Source organism: Colletotrichum spaethianum, assembly GCF_022836535.1.
Source record: "Colletotrichum spaethianum MAFF 239500 DNA, contig13, whole genome shotgun sequence".
NCBI lineage: Eukaryota > Fungi > Ascomycota > Sordariomycetes > Glomerellales > Glomerellaceae > Colletotrichum > Colletotrichum spaethianum.
The window spans coordinates 649,992-663,541 of NW_026054783.1; the positions used below are offsets into that span (position 1 = coordinate 649,992).

At 57.4% G+C, this 13,550-nt stretch overlaps 4 protein-coding genes across 4 annotated transcripts; 1 reads left to right on the forward strand and 3 right to left on the reverse strand.

Moving 5' to 3' along the window:
* Positions 1 to 1,440: 1,440 nt before the first annotated feature.
* Positions 1,441 to 2,934, forward strand: ColSpa_05852 (transforming growth factor-beta receptor-associated protein 1; the record flags this gene model as incomplete). Its single annotated transcript, XM_049272064.1, has 4 exons — positions 1,441 to 1,729; positions 1,785 to 1,900; positions 1,947 to 2,031; positions 2,081 to 2,934. The coding sequence occupies 4 exons, from the start codon at positions 1,441 to 1,443 to the stop codon at positions 2,932 to 2,934; spliced, it is 1,344 nt and encodes a 447-aa protein (XP_049128021.1).
* A 367-nt stretch (positions 2,935 to 3,301) lies between these two features.
* On the reverse strand, positions 3,302 to 4,600 carry ColSpa_05853 (hsp70/Hsp90 co-chaperone CNS1; the record flags this gene model as incomplete). Its single annotated transcript, XM_049272065.1, has 1 exon — positions 3,302 to 4,600. The coding sequence occupies one exon, from the start codon at positions 4,598 to 4,600 to the stop codon at positions 3,302 to 3,304; it is 1,299 nt and encodes a 432-aa protein (XP_049128022.1).
* An 857-nt stretch (positions 4,601 to 5,457) lies between these two features.
* ColSpa_05854 (uncharacterized protein) lies at positions 5,458 to 7,203 on the reverse strand (the record flags this gene model as incomplete). The annotated part of the gene is made up of 2 exons (XM_049272066.1): positions 5,458 to 7,016; positions 7,134 to 7,203. 2 exons carry the CDS (start codon positions 7,201 to 7,203, stop codon positions 5,458 to 5,460), a joined length of 1,629 nt encoding a protein of 542 aa, XP_049128023.1.
* A 4,916-nt stretch (positions 7,204 to 12,119) lies between these two features.
* ColSpa_05855 (uncharacterized protein) lies at positions 12,120 to 12,422 on the reverse strand (the record flags this gene model as incomplete). The annotated part of the gene is made up of 1 exon (XM_049272067.1): positions 12,120 to 12,422. The coding sequence occupies one exon, from the start codon at positions 12,420 to 12,422 to the stop codon at positions 12,120 to 12,122; it is 303 nt and encodes a 100-aa protein (XP_049128024.1).
* Between the last annotated feature and the right edge of the window lie 1,128 nt (positions 12,423 to 13,550).

Sequence of the window (13,550 nt, forward strand, 5' to 3'; positions counted from 1 at the left end):
TGACGAAAGACTGGCCGCCATCTTCACCCATAGCAGAGTAAGCCGATAATCGAAATGGGTTCAGCACCCATGACGCGTTGATGTGGTCAAGTTCTTCAGTCGTCGCAAAACGCAGGCCAACACCGCCAGCATCAACTCTATCGCCTCTCAGCTCAAAGCCACGGTCATGTGTGCCGAGTCAACGTGACGTTGCCCTGAGATCCTCAACGTAGCAGGAGGACCAGCTCTGTTCCACCATCTCAACCATGCTGCTAGAGTCAACGGCCAGATGGTACTTCATGCGGCTATCCGCGAACCCACTCTGCAAATCCCACCCCCGTGCGCATCCAAACAAAGCGCCCTTCCCTGTTTGGCTTTTGCGGGAGTCTCTGCTGTATTTGCTCTTGCAGACTTGTCCAACGACTGCGATGTTCAGGGGACGCGCTCCGCAGTCCCCTGTGAATCCCTCTTGCGGAATAATGCGTGCTCTCGTGGAATCTGATGAAACTTGCCTAGCCTCGATCTCTGGCCTCTGAGTCGGCTGCGGGGCGTGAAGTGAATACCTTGGAAGCCTCCAGCCCTCGCATACGACTGGACGACGGCCTGGCCTCTTCTGTGAGCCCTGACAAATTCGTCAGAGGTGCGGATACGTCTGTATGGAAGCTTTTCCGGAGCCGTTTGGCTTAGCCGGTCTCTCAAGACCGAAACGATATACACAGTGACTTACGATCACCCCACAACCCCTGGCCGTGGCCTCATCCCAGTACACCCGACCTCGTGGATCCTTTCTGGAGGAAACATATTAGATCACACCGTCAGTCCAAGGTCTCGTTGCCTCCTTTGCTGTTCTTCATACCAGTCATCTCTCACTTCGTGGCTTCACCTCGATACGGCAAAAGAAAGAGCGGTGGCCGGGCACAAACGGAAACCTTACCGCCGAGAGGTCGATTCCAAGACACTCGCAACAAAGAAGGCTGCACCGAGAGCGCCGAAATCCAAGAAGGAGTCCCCGAACCCGACACTGGGACTGCAGGCTCCGTTGCAGGACCGGGAGCCTCTTCAAGAAAGACGACGATCTCGAACCCCCTTGTCCTTGGGCAGCTTTGCCAGCGTGCTGCGTGCCAGCTGGTTTTGAGGCGCCAACCCCCGGAACGAAGACATCAGGTGTTTGTCGGCTGCCAAAGAAAGCCAGGTCCTCTGCTGGCCGTTCCCCTCTGGCACCTAGTCTCTGTGTTCCTGCAGGACTTGTCTTAAGTCCTCCCCATCTTCCCTTCTTTTAGGGACAAGTTCGCTGCACCGGTTCATCAGGTCTTTTCCGCATCGCAGCATTACACCGCTTCCAAGACACACCTTCGTCCTCTCCCCTACAAACAGCCCGGCAAGATGCTTTCCGTCTCGTCTCTTCTTAACCCATCGCCTCCTGGGCCGCTTCCTGCCCCTCGGTTCCTCCCAAGTCCTGCCATGTCCTCGCCGGGAACCTGCTACTCCGACAGAGCCCCGTCACCCTACCTGGACCGACCCGTCACCCCGAAGCTCAAGATGGCGAAGGAACCGGTTCCAATCTCCAAGTATAGGCCTCGCGGCGTCATCAAGTACTATCCCTTTGAGAACGTAGACGAAATGACCCGTCACGAGGTCCACCGGTTCCGCGTCACGCCTTTTGGAAGGATCCAGGAGTCCTGCGCCCATATTCCCTACAACAGCGGGAAGAAGGACTTTTTTGAAAAGACGGGCCGGGAGAGCTTTGAAGGTGTGTGTCCCAGACGACTCAGGGGGACGCCAATTTGCTGATGAGCTTGATGCAGTATTCAAGTATGAGTTCAAGAACCCGGGCGATGACAACGAGTACACCGTCATGTGGGATTACAACGTCGGGCTCGTCCGTATGACTCCGTTTTTCAAGTGCTGCAAGTATTCCAAGGTAGGCCCTCCCGACTCGTTGCAAGGGGTTTGCTCACACTTTGCAGACGGTGCCAGCGAAGATGTTGAGCTTGAACCCGGGCTTGAAAGACATCACTCACAGTATCACGGGGGGCGCAATAGCAGCTCAAGGTTTGTTGACCTGGTTCTTGTGCTCGAACACAAAAGCTTACAATGCCAGGATATTGGATGCCGTACGAATGTGCCAAGGCGGTATGCGCCACTTTCTGCTATAACATTGCCGGGGCCCTCATCCCGATCTTTGGGCCGTCGTTCCCGGCCTTGTGTGTTCCTCCAGGCTCTCCAGACTACCAGCGCATGGTGATCGATCACCGCATCGTCGAAGACGCCGTCAGAGACGCCGATCTCTCACGAAAGGTCCAACAGCATGCTCTGCCACCCATCGACCTTGGTCTCGTTCCCAGCATTGGACGCCGGCCCACGCGTCACATTCGGGATGACAGGAGGCTGCGACTCAACACTCGGCTGATGAGCCCATACAGCGACACTGACGTGGAGAGCCACCGCTCATGCCCCGACTCCGCCTCAAGCAACGGCTCGGACAGCGTCGGCTACAGCTACGGATACATCCCGGCTCCACCACGACACTCCCAACCGCCGCCGACCTCTGGCTGGACAGCCGCAAATCGACCGCCGCAGCCGTACCGCCTCGTCGGCGAAAGCTACCGCCCAGCCGATCCGCACCTCAGCGCCGTCCCCCGTTGGACCCCGGTGAACAGACACGCCGTCACACCTCCTCGACCAGTCTGGGCGCAGAAGCGCCCCGTTGACGACGACGAACATGACAAGACTAGCTGTGACACCGGGGGAAGTTCGCACGATAGCAGCTCCACCCTGAGCTGCGTACCAGAGCTGCGGCGGGAGGACGAGTCCGACGCCGAGCTGGCCGAGCAGAACGCCGCGCTCAGCCTCGTGACGCTCAAGACGGCGCCCCGTAAGGAGGCTGGATACATCAGCGACGTGGACAGCCCCGACTCGCACCGCAGCAAGCGGCGGAGGGCCACGTCTGCGTGAGTGACGGTCCGGTTCAGGGAGGGGAAAAGGAAGACGACTTGAGCGGCTCTAAAACATATTCTAGATTCCTACGTTTGCTCGCGCACTTTGCTGGATTTCCTTTGGAAGGGTTAACGGTGTCGGAATCGGGGAATGATTGCGGCTAGACTAGGAAAGACTCGGTGTCCTTGTGATGGAGAAACCGGAGGCGGACGGGGGAAGGGGGGACGTGGTGTTTGGCGGAATGTAGAACAAACAGTTTTTATCTATGATGGAAAAAAAAAACCCAACGCCCGAGTTTTCGGCATTCGTAGCAATCATGAAAGTCTTTTTCCTTTTCCTCTATCCGATGTGGCAAACCCAATGTTTTCGAGAAACCCCCCTTCCTCTAGCTGCTGCCCTTCTCCGCGGCCTTCTTGATCTTGAACTCCTCGATCCACCCCTTGGCCTTGGCCGCAGGCACGACGTAGACCCTCACGATGCCGTCCACGACCTCGACGTTGCCCCCGCTCAGGATCTTCAGTAGCGTCGCCTTCTTGCCCACCTTGACCAGGCCGCCCTTGGTCGTCTCCATGTAGCACTCGACGCCGTCGGGCGAGTACTCCCTCTTGTCGTCCCACGGTACGGGCAGGATGTAGGCCAGGTGGTCCGCCAGGCACTCGGTCTCGTTGAAGGCCTTGATGAAGTCGCTCTCGAGCTGCAGCGGGTACAGGAAGACGGCCGGGAAGCTCAGGCTGCTCGACGGGTCGTCCTCGTCCGGCACGAGCTTCATGCGCGCGTCCTCCATCTCGGGCGGCTGGGCCGTCGTGCGCGTCTTGATGCCGCGCGCCGCGAGCGCCGCCTTGAGCAGCATCTCGCGCCGCCTCTCCTTGGCCATCCTCTCGGCCTCGCGCCGGGTCTTGGCGTCGGCCCGCTCCGCCGCCTTGATGATGTCCTGCGCCACGGCCTTGAGCGGCTTGTTGTCAGGGTCGAGCGCCAGGCCCCGCGCGCAGGCGTCGTCGGCCTCGGCGATACGGTCGACCTTGAGCAGCGCGCGCGCCGAGCGGTAGTACGCCTTGAGGTTCTTGGGGTTCAGCCGCAGCGCGAGGCCGCAGTCGGTCCAGCACGACCGGTAGTTGCCCAGCTCGAGGTGGCACGCCGCGCGGTTGACGTACAGGCTCTCGAGCACGGCCCTCTGCTTGGCAATCTCGTCGTCGTCGTCCTCGACCTCGACGTCCCGCTCCTCGGCGTCATCCCCGTCGCCGCTCTGCGCCTTCTCCGTGTGGAACGTCTTCTCGCCCTTGGCCCGCCTCCGCTCCTCGAGCGCGAGGATGTCGATGCCCTTGGTGTAGAACTCCTTGGCGTCGGCGTACATCTTGGCCTTGAAGCACTCGTTGCCGCGCTCCTTGAACTCCTCGCCGTTCTCGCGCGCCGTGCCCTCGTACGCGAGCGCCTGCAGCGCCGCGACGTCGTCGTTCTCCTCGAGCTCCGTCATGAAGAGCGGCGACTTGTTGAGGTCCGCGAGCACCTCGTCGGCCGTCTTACCGCTGAGCAGGGCGTGGCCGGGGGGCAGCGCGGCGCCCTTCGCGGCGCCGGGGGCCGCCTGGCCCGACGCTTCTGCCGCCGCCGCTGCCGCAATGGCGTCGCGGCGCTGCGTCTCGGCAATCATGGCGTCGGCCATTTGGTCTGTAATCTCGTCGAGCTGCATGTTTGCGACTGGACCCGCTTTTTCTGTCTTCAGGCCTGTATGTGTGTGTCTCTCCCTGTGACGCAGTTTGGCAGGCGAGCTTCACTCCCTCATAACCTGGATGAGTCTGTCGCTGTTTCCGGTGGTAGTAGTCGGTTTTTGCGGTGTAAGCTCTATGGCTTACATGTGATGTTGAGTGTGACTGTGTGAATGAATGAATTTTTTGGAGATGAGTGAGTTTGTGTGTGGTTTTTGCGGTGGCGATTTTCATTGGGCAGATGACCTAAATTCTGGAGTTCATGGAGGAGCTACGAACCTCATGGAACTAATAAACGTTCAACCTCACTTGAAATGGTGATGAGCGGTCCGAAGCTTGATAAGCGCGCCCTGCTCATTCTTTAAAGAAAGTGTGCTTGTTTTCTTCATGAATTGCATTCTGTCCATGAATTCCACTGCTATTAACTTGGCCTTTCAAACTGCATCATCAAATCGCCCTAGAGCATTGCAAATTGATCATGATAACTTCAGTTCTATTAGGGCGCCAATCTACGTCAAAAAATTAAGTGACGACCGCTCTCAGCGCCTCATCAATGCAACCAAACTCCATTTCAGCCGTGCTCGCCTACAGGCTGACAAGGGATATCTCTGGGCTACCCGACGCCCGCAGCACTTATCCCGACTCCAAAATCAAAATCCAGATCCGTAACGCCATCTCCTGTTTCAGTCCGAAACAGACAAACAAACAACTCCCCGTCTATTACCCTTTCTCATGTTTTTGTTGGATCGTAAAATCTTTTTGAACTCCGTTCCTCGATGTACTTGTTGTCTTGCACTCGAACTTATCTAGTCGTATTCGTGACAATCATTTCATGGCACATTTACTCATCGTCTGAGAACGTCTCCGTGATAGTGACCCGGGACTCCTTCTTGCGCAGGCAGGGCTGAGCGTCCTCCTCGCTCGCCTCATACTTGCGCTCACGCTTCACGGAGAAGCACTGGACAGCACCGATGATGGCGACGACGGCACTGCCGTACCATGCCAGCGCGGTGCAGTCGACCCTGCTTCCATAAGTGTACAGCCAGCCGGCGACGGGAGGGGCAATCATGCGGAATCCAGCAGCGGCGCTAGCGGCCAAGCCATTGACCTTGCCGAGAGCCTTGGGAGTGGGAGTAGCCTCCTTGATCAAGATCAAGAGCAGCGGGTAGAGGATGATCGACAGGACGTTGCGGACGGCTAAGCAGAAGTAGATGCCGGCGTACAACAATGACTCGGGGAGGAAGAGCAGGCTCGGGACCATGACGTAGGCGACCGGGTGCAACACGGTGACAATGATGAACAGGCGGTAGACACCCAGTCTCTCGGCGGCGAATGGGAAAATGACGGCCTGAACAAACAGCGCAATGACACCGTTGACGGCCATGATCATGCCCACAGCACGGAGCGAGAGACCAAGACCACCAGGCGTGTAGAAGGGGCTCGTCGGGGAGGTGAGAATGGACATCGGGTTGGCGATGGCGCGGTCATCCTCGAAGAAGATGGGCAGGAGGTGGTCGTAGGTCATCGAGTGGTAGGTGAAGATGCAAAGGGCGAGGATCAAGGACACGATGGGCTTGGTGTAGATGTTGTATGGCTGATCCGCCTTCTTCTCGGAAGCCCTCTGGCTGCGGCCGCGGACCGTTCCGTAGTTGTCATCTCTCAGGTCAACGGCGGGTCTCTTCATGGCATCCGACGTCTCCAGCAAGGGAGTCTCCTCGGAGGCGTAGGTGTCATCCGGGAGGAAGACACGGGGCTGCATGTCAGGGTGGGTTTCCTCCAGCAGGAAGTAGCCCAGAATGATGCTGACAAGCAGGAGAGCAGCGCAAACGAGGTTGGGCAGAAGGTACGGGTAGCGGTAGAACAAGCCATCGGCGGGGAACAACGCGGGGAACGCATCGTGGGGGTCGGCAAAGGTGCCGCCAATGAAGGGGCCAATGATGGTGCCAATGGACCACACGAAGGGCATGACGGAGAAAGCACGGGCTACGAAATTAGCATGAGACATGATGGAGAGCGAGGAAGGGAAATTCTTACGCTCATGCTCAGGCTTGGTCACCAATTCACCAACCATGGTCTGGATGACACCGATGTTGCCGTTGAGGAGACCGCCGATGGCTCTGCCGACGAGGGCGATCCAGATATTGGAGGCGAAGCCGACCATAACCATGCTGAACATGGTGCCGATGCAGCCCAGGAGCAGTACGGGTTTCCTTCCGACGCGGTCAGAGAGACCGCCCCAGTACATGCCCATCAGGGCCTCCGCGAGGGAGAAGGAGGAGATGAGGAGGCCGGCGTAGAACGAGGCATCTTCAGCGTTGCCGATTTCGAATCTCTTGACGAGCGCCCAGGCATAGGGAAAGATGGATGTGAGGGCGATGGGCTCTGCCAGACGGACAATGGCTGAAAATGGGTGTTAGTATGGGCGGCTCAAGAGAGGAACGTGGTGAGCGTGGGATGATGCCCCGGGGGGGCGAGACATGGAATGCCAGCAAAAGGAATGTGGTATGTGTAACTCACCCAGGAGAAAGAGCTGTGTGGTGGGGAAGTCGTCCGGGTTGCGAGGGCTTTTCTGCGTGGTTAGGGCCATTGTCTCTCGACTTGGTTCAAGTCTTACGATGCGACAGATACAATCGACGAGAATTCTACTGGAACGTAGGAAACTTGAAGAATGAAATGTCGGGATGCGTGTGTGCTTATACACGATTCTCGTCTCGTGGCCGGCGGCGTGTGACGTATTGCACGAGGAAGAGAGACAGGGAGAGTGTTCGTCCGTCTTCGGATGGCTGATGGCGAGAGAAAAGAAGAGGAATGCAGCAACGAGCGGAAGCAGGAGGGGGGACGAGGTAAATAATGCTTCTTGGACGTGGATCCGTGGACGATAACGGCGTTCGGAGCGGGTAACCAAGCGCTTGCAGAGGTCCGGGGTCCCAGATGGAGCTAGAAGTAAAGAAGGACGGCGGATGCAAGCGGGAAACAAAGCCGGCGAGTACGGTGGTATGGGAGAGCTGCGTCGGTGGTGTCTTGCTTGGGCTTTGCTGGTTGTGGTGGGAGGAATGCATATGACGGGCGGCGTGAGAGCGAGATGTGTTTTTTTTTTTGTCTCCCCGTCCTGCTTCTGATACGACTTACACCGTCAGGTGTCCCAACACCACCCCTCCAGCGCACAGTCGGCACAGTGTGGCGGGGCTCTGCTGGTAGCGTGAAGGCACCTGCACCTGCAAAAGCCTGCAGCGACAGGTGGGGCGTCCAGGGAAGTGCGGTTTCCAGACCGACGGCGTCCAAGGAAAGGAGCGAGTCTGGCCGCACGGCGACAGGGAGGAGGGGAGCAGAGAGCGCTTCGATTGTTGTCTGCGGCTGCACGGAGCAGCTCATGCGCAGGCACTGGAAGGGCTAGGGTATGTAGCTACCGAGGTCGCGACCGTGGTTGGGCCAGGGATATATGCATAGAGTAAGTGGCGCCGTGGACCATGCGGGTGACGGGGGAGGGATCTTACGCTAGTTTAGCGCTCTTTTTCTTCTCGCAGTGGTGTCGAGAGGAGCGCACGGGCTCTAAAGGAATATCCGCTTGCAAGCTGCGCTACGGTTCCCTGTTGATGCAGTAGCGCATCTCGACGGTGGACTTGTCGTCGTGTGTGAGGTGTCGTGTGTGGTGGGCTTGTTTTTCTCTCGTTTCTCTCTCTCTCTCTCTCTCTCTCTCTCTCTCTCGCTCCTCTCTGTCTCTTCCTTCCTCCTGCTCGCTCTCCCCGCCGTGTGTACCCTCCCTCTTCTCGGTGGGGGGGATGGGGGGATGGGAAGCCGGCTGTCGGTCGTCGGCTGCTCGGATGAACTGCACTAGACACTAGACACCCGCGACGGACTCCAGCTTCTTTTCCTTCTTGCCTTCTTGCCTCCCACCCTAATGGCAACTGACCATATCACACGCACGCCCATCCAAGGATCTCCCGGAGCTATGGCTGCACTCAGGAGCGTTCCGTGCCTGTCAACAGACTGCACACGATCGTCGGCCGCCTGTCGCCCTCCCAACATTGGACGATGAGCTGTTCCTCGAACCTACTGGCAACTCCCAAACAGGCAATCCAACCTACCTCACCGAAAAAAGAGGCCGGTTCTCCTATTGCCGGCCACCCTAAGGCAAAAGCGCCTCGGTCGGTGTCGGCTCGTACTCGTCATTCATCGTCGTCAGTCAGTAGCCATCGCGGATCTTGGTTGATGTCGCCCTCCCAACGTTGGACGGCAACGGATGACTGCCGACTGTTCCACGCGAGTGCCGAGTCTGGCCTCCTTTTTTCTTCTTTCCCTGGCCGGGTGTCACGATCTCACCGCAAGGATTACGAGCTGGAAACTGAGATGCCGCATAGCATTGCAACGCAACACGGCCAACGTCGGTCGGGAAGTCTGACGAAAGCTCCACGGATCATCAGGTTTTGGGCCGGTCCAGAGTGTCGGTCGAGCGCGTCTCGTCTGCGCAGCGAAATTGCTTGCCCTGCCCGCCGTTGCCCACTTTCCCAAGTCTTCCCTGCTGCCCTGTCCAATTCATGGCCCAATTCTGCCATGGTGGATGATGCTATTGGCTGGCGGCTCCGACACACTTGGGACGGCGGATTGGGTTGCGTTGCACGCACTGTGCTACGCTCCAGTTTCTCGCCGGGCTAGCGTGCGCCGCATCCTTATATCCGAGTTCGTTAGTCATTGACACCTCTGATTGGCCTAATCATCGCGCATCTCCATCCTGACTCTGCCTGTTCCAGTCCTCTCTCTCTCTCTCTTTCTCTTTCTCTCTGCCGCCACCCAACAACGTCCGCACCACCCAGCAACGTCGACTCGAGAATTGTCTTTCTATGCGCTACTGCGACTCAGCATGCGCGCACCTCGGACGACACGGGACGGTTGTTGCGAACCCAATTGGAGGGTGGAAGGAGCATACGTCGCCTGACGTTAGACAAATCCATTTTCGTCGCATTTGACGAGTTCAGTGCGCTTGGTTACTTTGTCCGCTGCCGCTCGACGTTGCGACGGGTGAAGAAGCAAAACAGCCCCTTCGTACACAATCAATCTCCCGTGCCAAGGACTCTCAGCCTTGGACGTCCTCCAGCAAGATGCGGTGTGCGAGGGTCAGAGGCATGACGATGCTGTGGAACCAAAAAGCAAGCTTCAGGTCGCCCCGAGGCGAATGGCCCAAAAGTGAAGCGATCAGTTCAGACTGTAGCAGATCTCGAACCCGTCGTCGGCCAAAGCCTGGACCCGGCTCAACAATCGGGACGCGACCACGGCCCAGCACGCAGGAGAGAGTGGGCAGGCGGCAGTCGACCAGGACAAGGACAAGGCCGCCCATCCATCCACTTTTGCTAGTGTAGTGCAACCGACCCCAGCGCCGACGTCGGTCGTCCCCAGTCCTGGTCGACTGCATTTGTTGACAGGACAGCCGGCGCACCACGCACGCATACTGCCCTCTGCTTGCCCTGCCCTGCCCTCCGCATCCCTCTGGGTCTGGACACCGCACACAGTTTCGACGTCGACGCACCGCGTCGCTCGTCGAATCTTCCGGCTCGCAGTCTGCAGCTTGGGCATTCATCAATGGCAGGTGCAGCGCGCCCTGCATTTATCCTGTCTGCAGTAAGACCCGCCAAAGGCCCCAATATCATCCGTTGGTGGTGGCATGTCGGCTATCCAGTAGGATATGGCTGTCGTTCCATCCGCCTGCGAGATAACGCTGATGACTTCGCGCCATGCTGCGCTTGGGCCGCTGGGGAGGGGGGCCTTATCTCACCTATCAATCATTTCGAAGCCCAGCATGAAATTATGCTTTTCGCAACGCACCTCACCTCGAATGACACGCACCACCACGGTTGCTAGCGTCGCCCGCAAGCCTGTACCCACCACTGCGCTCCGTGTTTAGGTAGGTCTCCACCGCCCACATGCAACGCCGCCAGGTAACGCATCCCGGAATACCGCTTACTTGCATTTACCGCCTATCCCCCTCCGTCCCCTCCTCGGTAACGTGCTCTCCGAACCTCCATTCTATTCCCAACACGAGTGCTGGGCCGTCCATCCCACTCCACCGACTTTTCGGCCAACCTGTCCTCCCACCAAGTACGCCCTCACACCCTGATGGTGGGTTGACTGCGTTTCCGTGCCTCTTCTTCTTCTTCTTCTTCTTCTTGGCTTCCAACGATTCTTCGTCTCGAAATGTCGTCAAAAGGCCCCCCTTTCATCGACGTTGAATCTATTCCTCGCCGCCCCGCATCTCCATCTGCAGGCATCACCTTCCGGTCCGCCCCATGACAGGGTTCTTTATGGGAACTTGCGCTAGTTCCCGTTTGGAATCCTTGAAGGGGTGTGAAGCCCGTGGCGAGTGGGGTGGGTGGCACTCGCTCACTAACGGCGCTCTTTGACTTCGTCTCCTTTTACACGTGTCGAAGATCAACACTTTTTGAGTCACAAGCCGCCTGCCTGGTGCTAAAGGCCTGAGACGGCCGCTAAGAGTCAGCCACCGGGTTGTTTTTGTTTTTCTCGTAGCCTCTAGAAGTCTGCCTTTCCGGGAAGCCTGACGCTCATCGTTGCTGATCGTCGCCAATCACCAGGCACGTTCGCAACCTCCACCGCCCAAAATGGACAGCCAGGGAACAGATTGCGTTGCGTCAAAATGACATCGCCACCACGAAAACACCCATGCCGACCTTAAAGGCCAATGCCATTTGGGAGCCGGTTAGCTTTGACATCCCCCTTCGACATTGAATCCTTAATTCCCGAACCGGTCGTCCTTCAACGGCCTGAGACAAGGGTGTGCCATGGGGCCCGACGTCGTGCTCCACTCACCCCGCGCACGCCATCCTATAGGGCTCTGACGTTGTCGCCAACCCCCACGCTGTCGATGTCTTACAAAGAGCCGCCTTCAACGTCGTCTGTCGATTCTTCGCGTCGAGACGCTTGAGAGGTTTTTTGCTTGAACTAATACCCGCTGCCGATTCCTGTCGTGCTCATGTGTTGTGATGCCCTGTCGCGATTCTGTCGCTTGGCAGCGGATGACTTACAGGTCGGCCTCGCGCCAAGGAGTTGATAATGCTTGAGTTCAGCACGTTTACTCCTGATCTTCACATGTCATTGGACCATCCTAATGTAATCGGACTGTTCAATATACAAGTTGGCGACTCAAGTGTCGCCGCCCGGTTTCATGCCACTGTCTTAGCAACGCCGCCGGCTGCAGGCATCGGTCCATCTGGATCTGTGTAACCTGGTTCAACATCAAGACAGGGCGTGTATACTTCAAGATCCCTTTCGCCTGTGTTAGAACATTTATTTTCGTATCTTTGCCACTTGGGTTGGCATCAACCAGACAGGTTCTCGTTGGCCTTTGCCGAGTGCAGGCAGCTTCTATCCATTGTTGTCTCGAATATACTCCGAGGGAGCCGAGTGGCAACACGAAAGAAGCAAGCTCGTTTGCGAGAGGGGCATCTGTAAGGAAAATCACACTTCTTCACTCTAGAGCTGTCGCCCTAAAACGCATCATACGGCGAGTTTGTTGTGCAATCGTAACACGGCTGTCGAAAGCGACGTTGGGCTATTCATGCCGAAGCTGCCGAAGGGTACGCGCAAAAAGAACACACGAATCGGGAGACGATACCGCAGCGAAATTTCCAAACCCTCGTCTGCGACCCAAGCCGCGGATGAGATACCCGGTCTCCACACCCCACTACCATACTTGCCGAAGAAGTCATTGGCGAACGAATTCTTGAGTTTCCAGTGCCACATGGAAACAGTACGGAGCCGGCATGTGATGGCGTTCACGCGCATGAGAACCTGGGGCATCGTTCAGGCAATTTCGCCGCCAGTACCCAAGTTACCAACATCTCTACCCCCGAGACTGAGTACGCCACCATCCATACTACGCAACCCGAGTCACCATCTCTACCTTGTGTAAGAGGGCTGGGCTAGCCTACTCTCGAGGTGAAGCAAAATGACGGGAGTCGTACTTTGGCCATGTCGGCCATACCCCTGGTCTCTGGCCATTGTACCCGTCGCCGTAGTACTCCAGGCTCCATGCGAACAGTTCAGAGATGGATGAAGGGGGTAGCCTGTAGACCGTGGGAGCAGCGTCTCCGGCGACCGCATAGCGGAAAGCAGGGAATAACTGTGACGAAGCCCCGCACAACCAAGACCATTGTTGCCGCTGGCATTGGGGTTCCATACCTCATGCGTCTGAAGTAGCTGTTCCGCCTGGCAGCCTGGAAGTGCGATGTCTGTCGTCCCCTTTACTGAAACCGCAGTTATGGCATGAGCCTCAGCATGCAGCTCTGCCGTGGTCTAATCCGGAATGTCTAACATACGTTTGCTTGGATACTGTGATGTCAAGACTTCATTGCCATATGCCTTAAGAGGACCCCGCACTGGCTTAGAACCGGGATCATCTATACTTTCTTTCAAGGACGCGGCGGATGAACCCTTCCGGTCTGGAAAGGCCTGTGAGTCAGGAGGAGCGGTGGCTGGCCGGTTGGGGACGTGTGTTGTCACTAAGAAGGCAGTAAGTCAAGCCGGCGATCTTTAGTCACGGTGATCCTGATGAACAAACACAGATGTTCTCTTCACTGCCCGACTGCCCCCTTACAAATGTGACAAAGCTGAGCGGGACAGATGATGACCCTCAGAGCTTCGCAGATGGTTTGCTTGGCCGAGAACACAGGCGGCACCAGCCACGCATCAAACTGGGTAAGTGGAGTGAGTGCTCTCCTTCCCAACTGTTAATCACTAACCGCCTGGCCCCTCACTCGAACGTGTGCCTTGACGAATGCATCACACATGATCAGACTGTCGGGCACTGTAGACGGACTCGAGATAGTCGTTCATTCCACGCCTAGGGTTGGTTGTCAGGTTCTCGTATAGAGCGCAAATCGCAGCCTTTCCAGTTCTGTAAGGCCCGCCCCTCTCTATGCCCCTCCT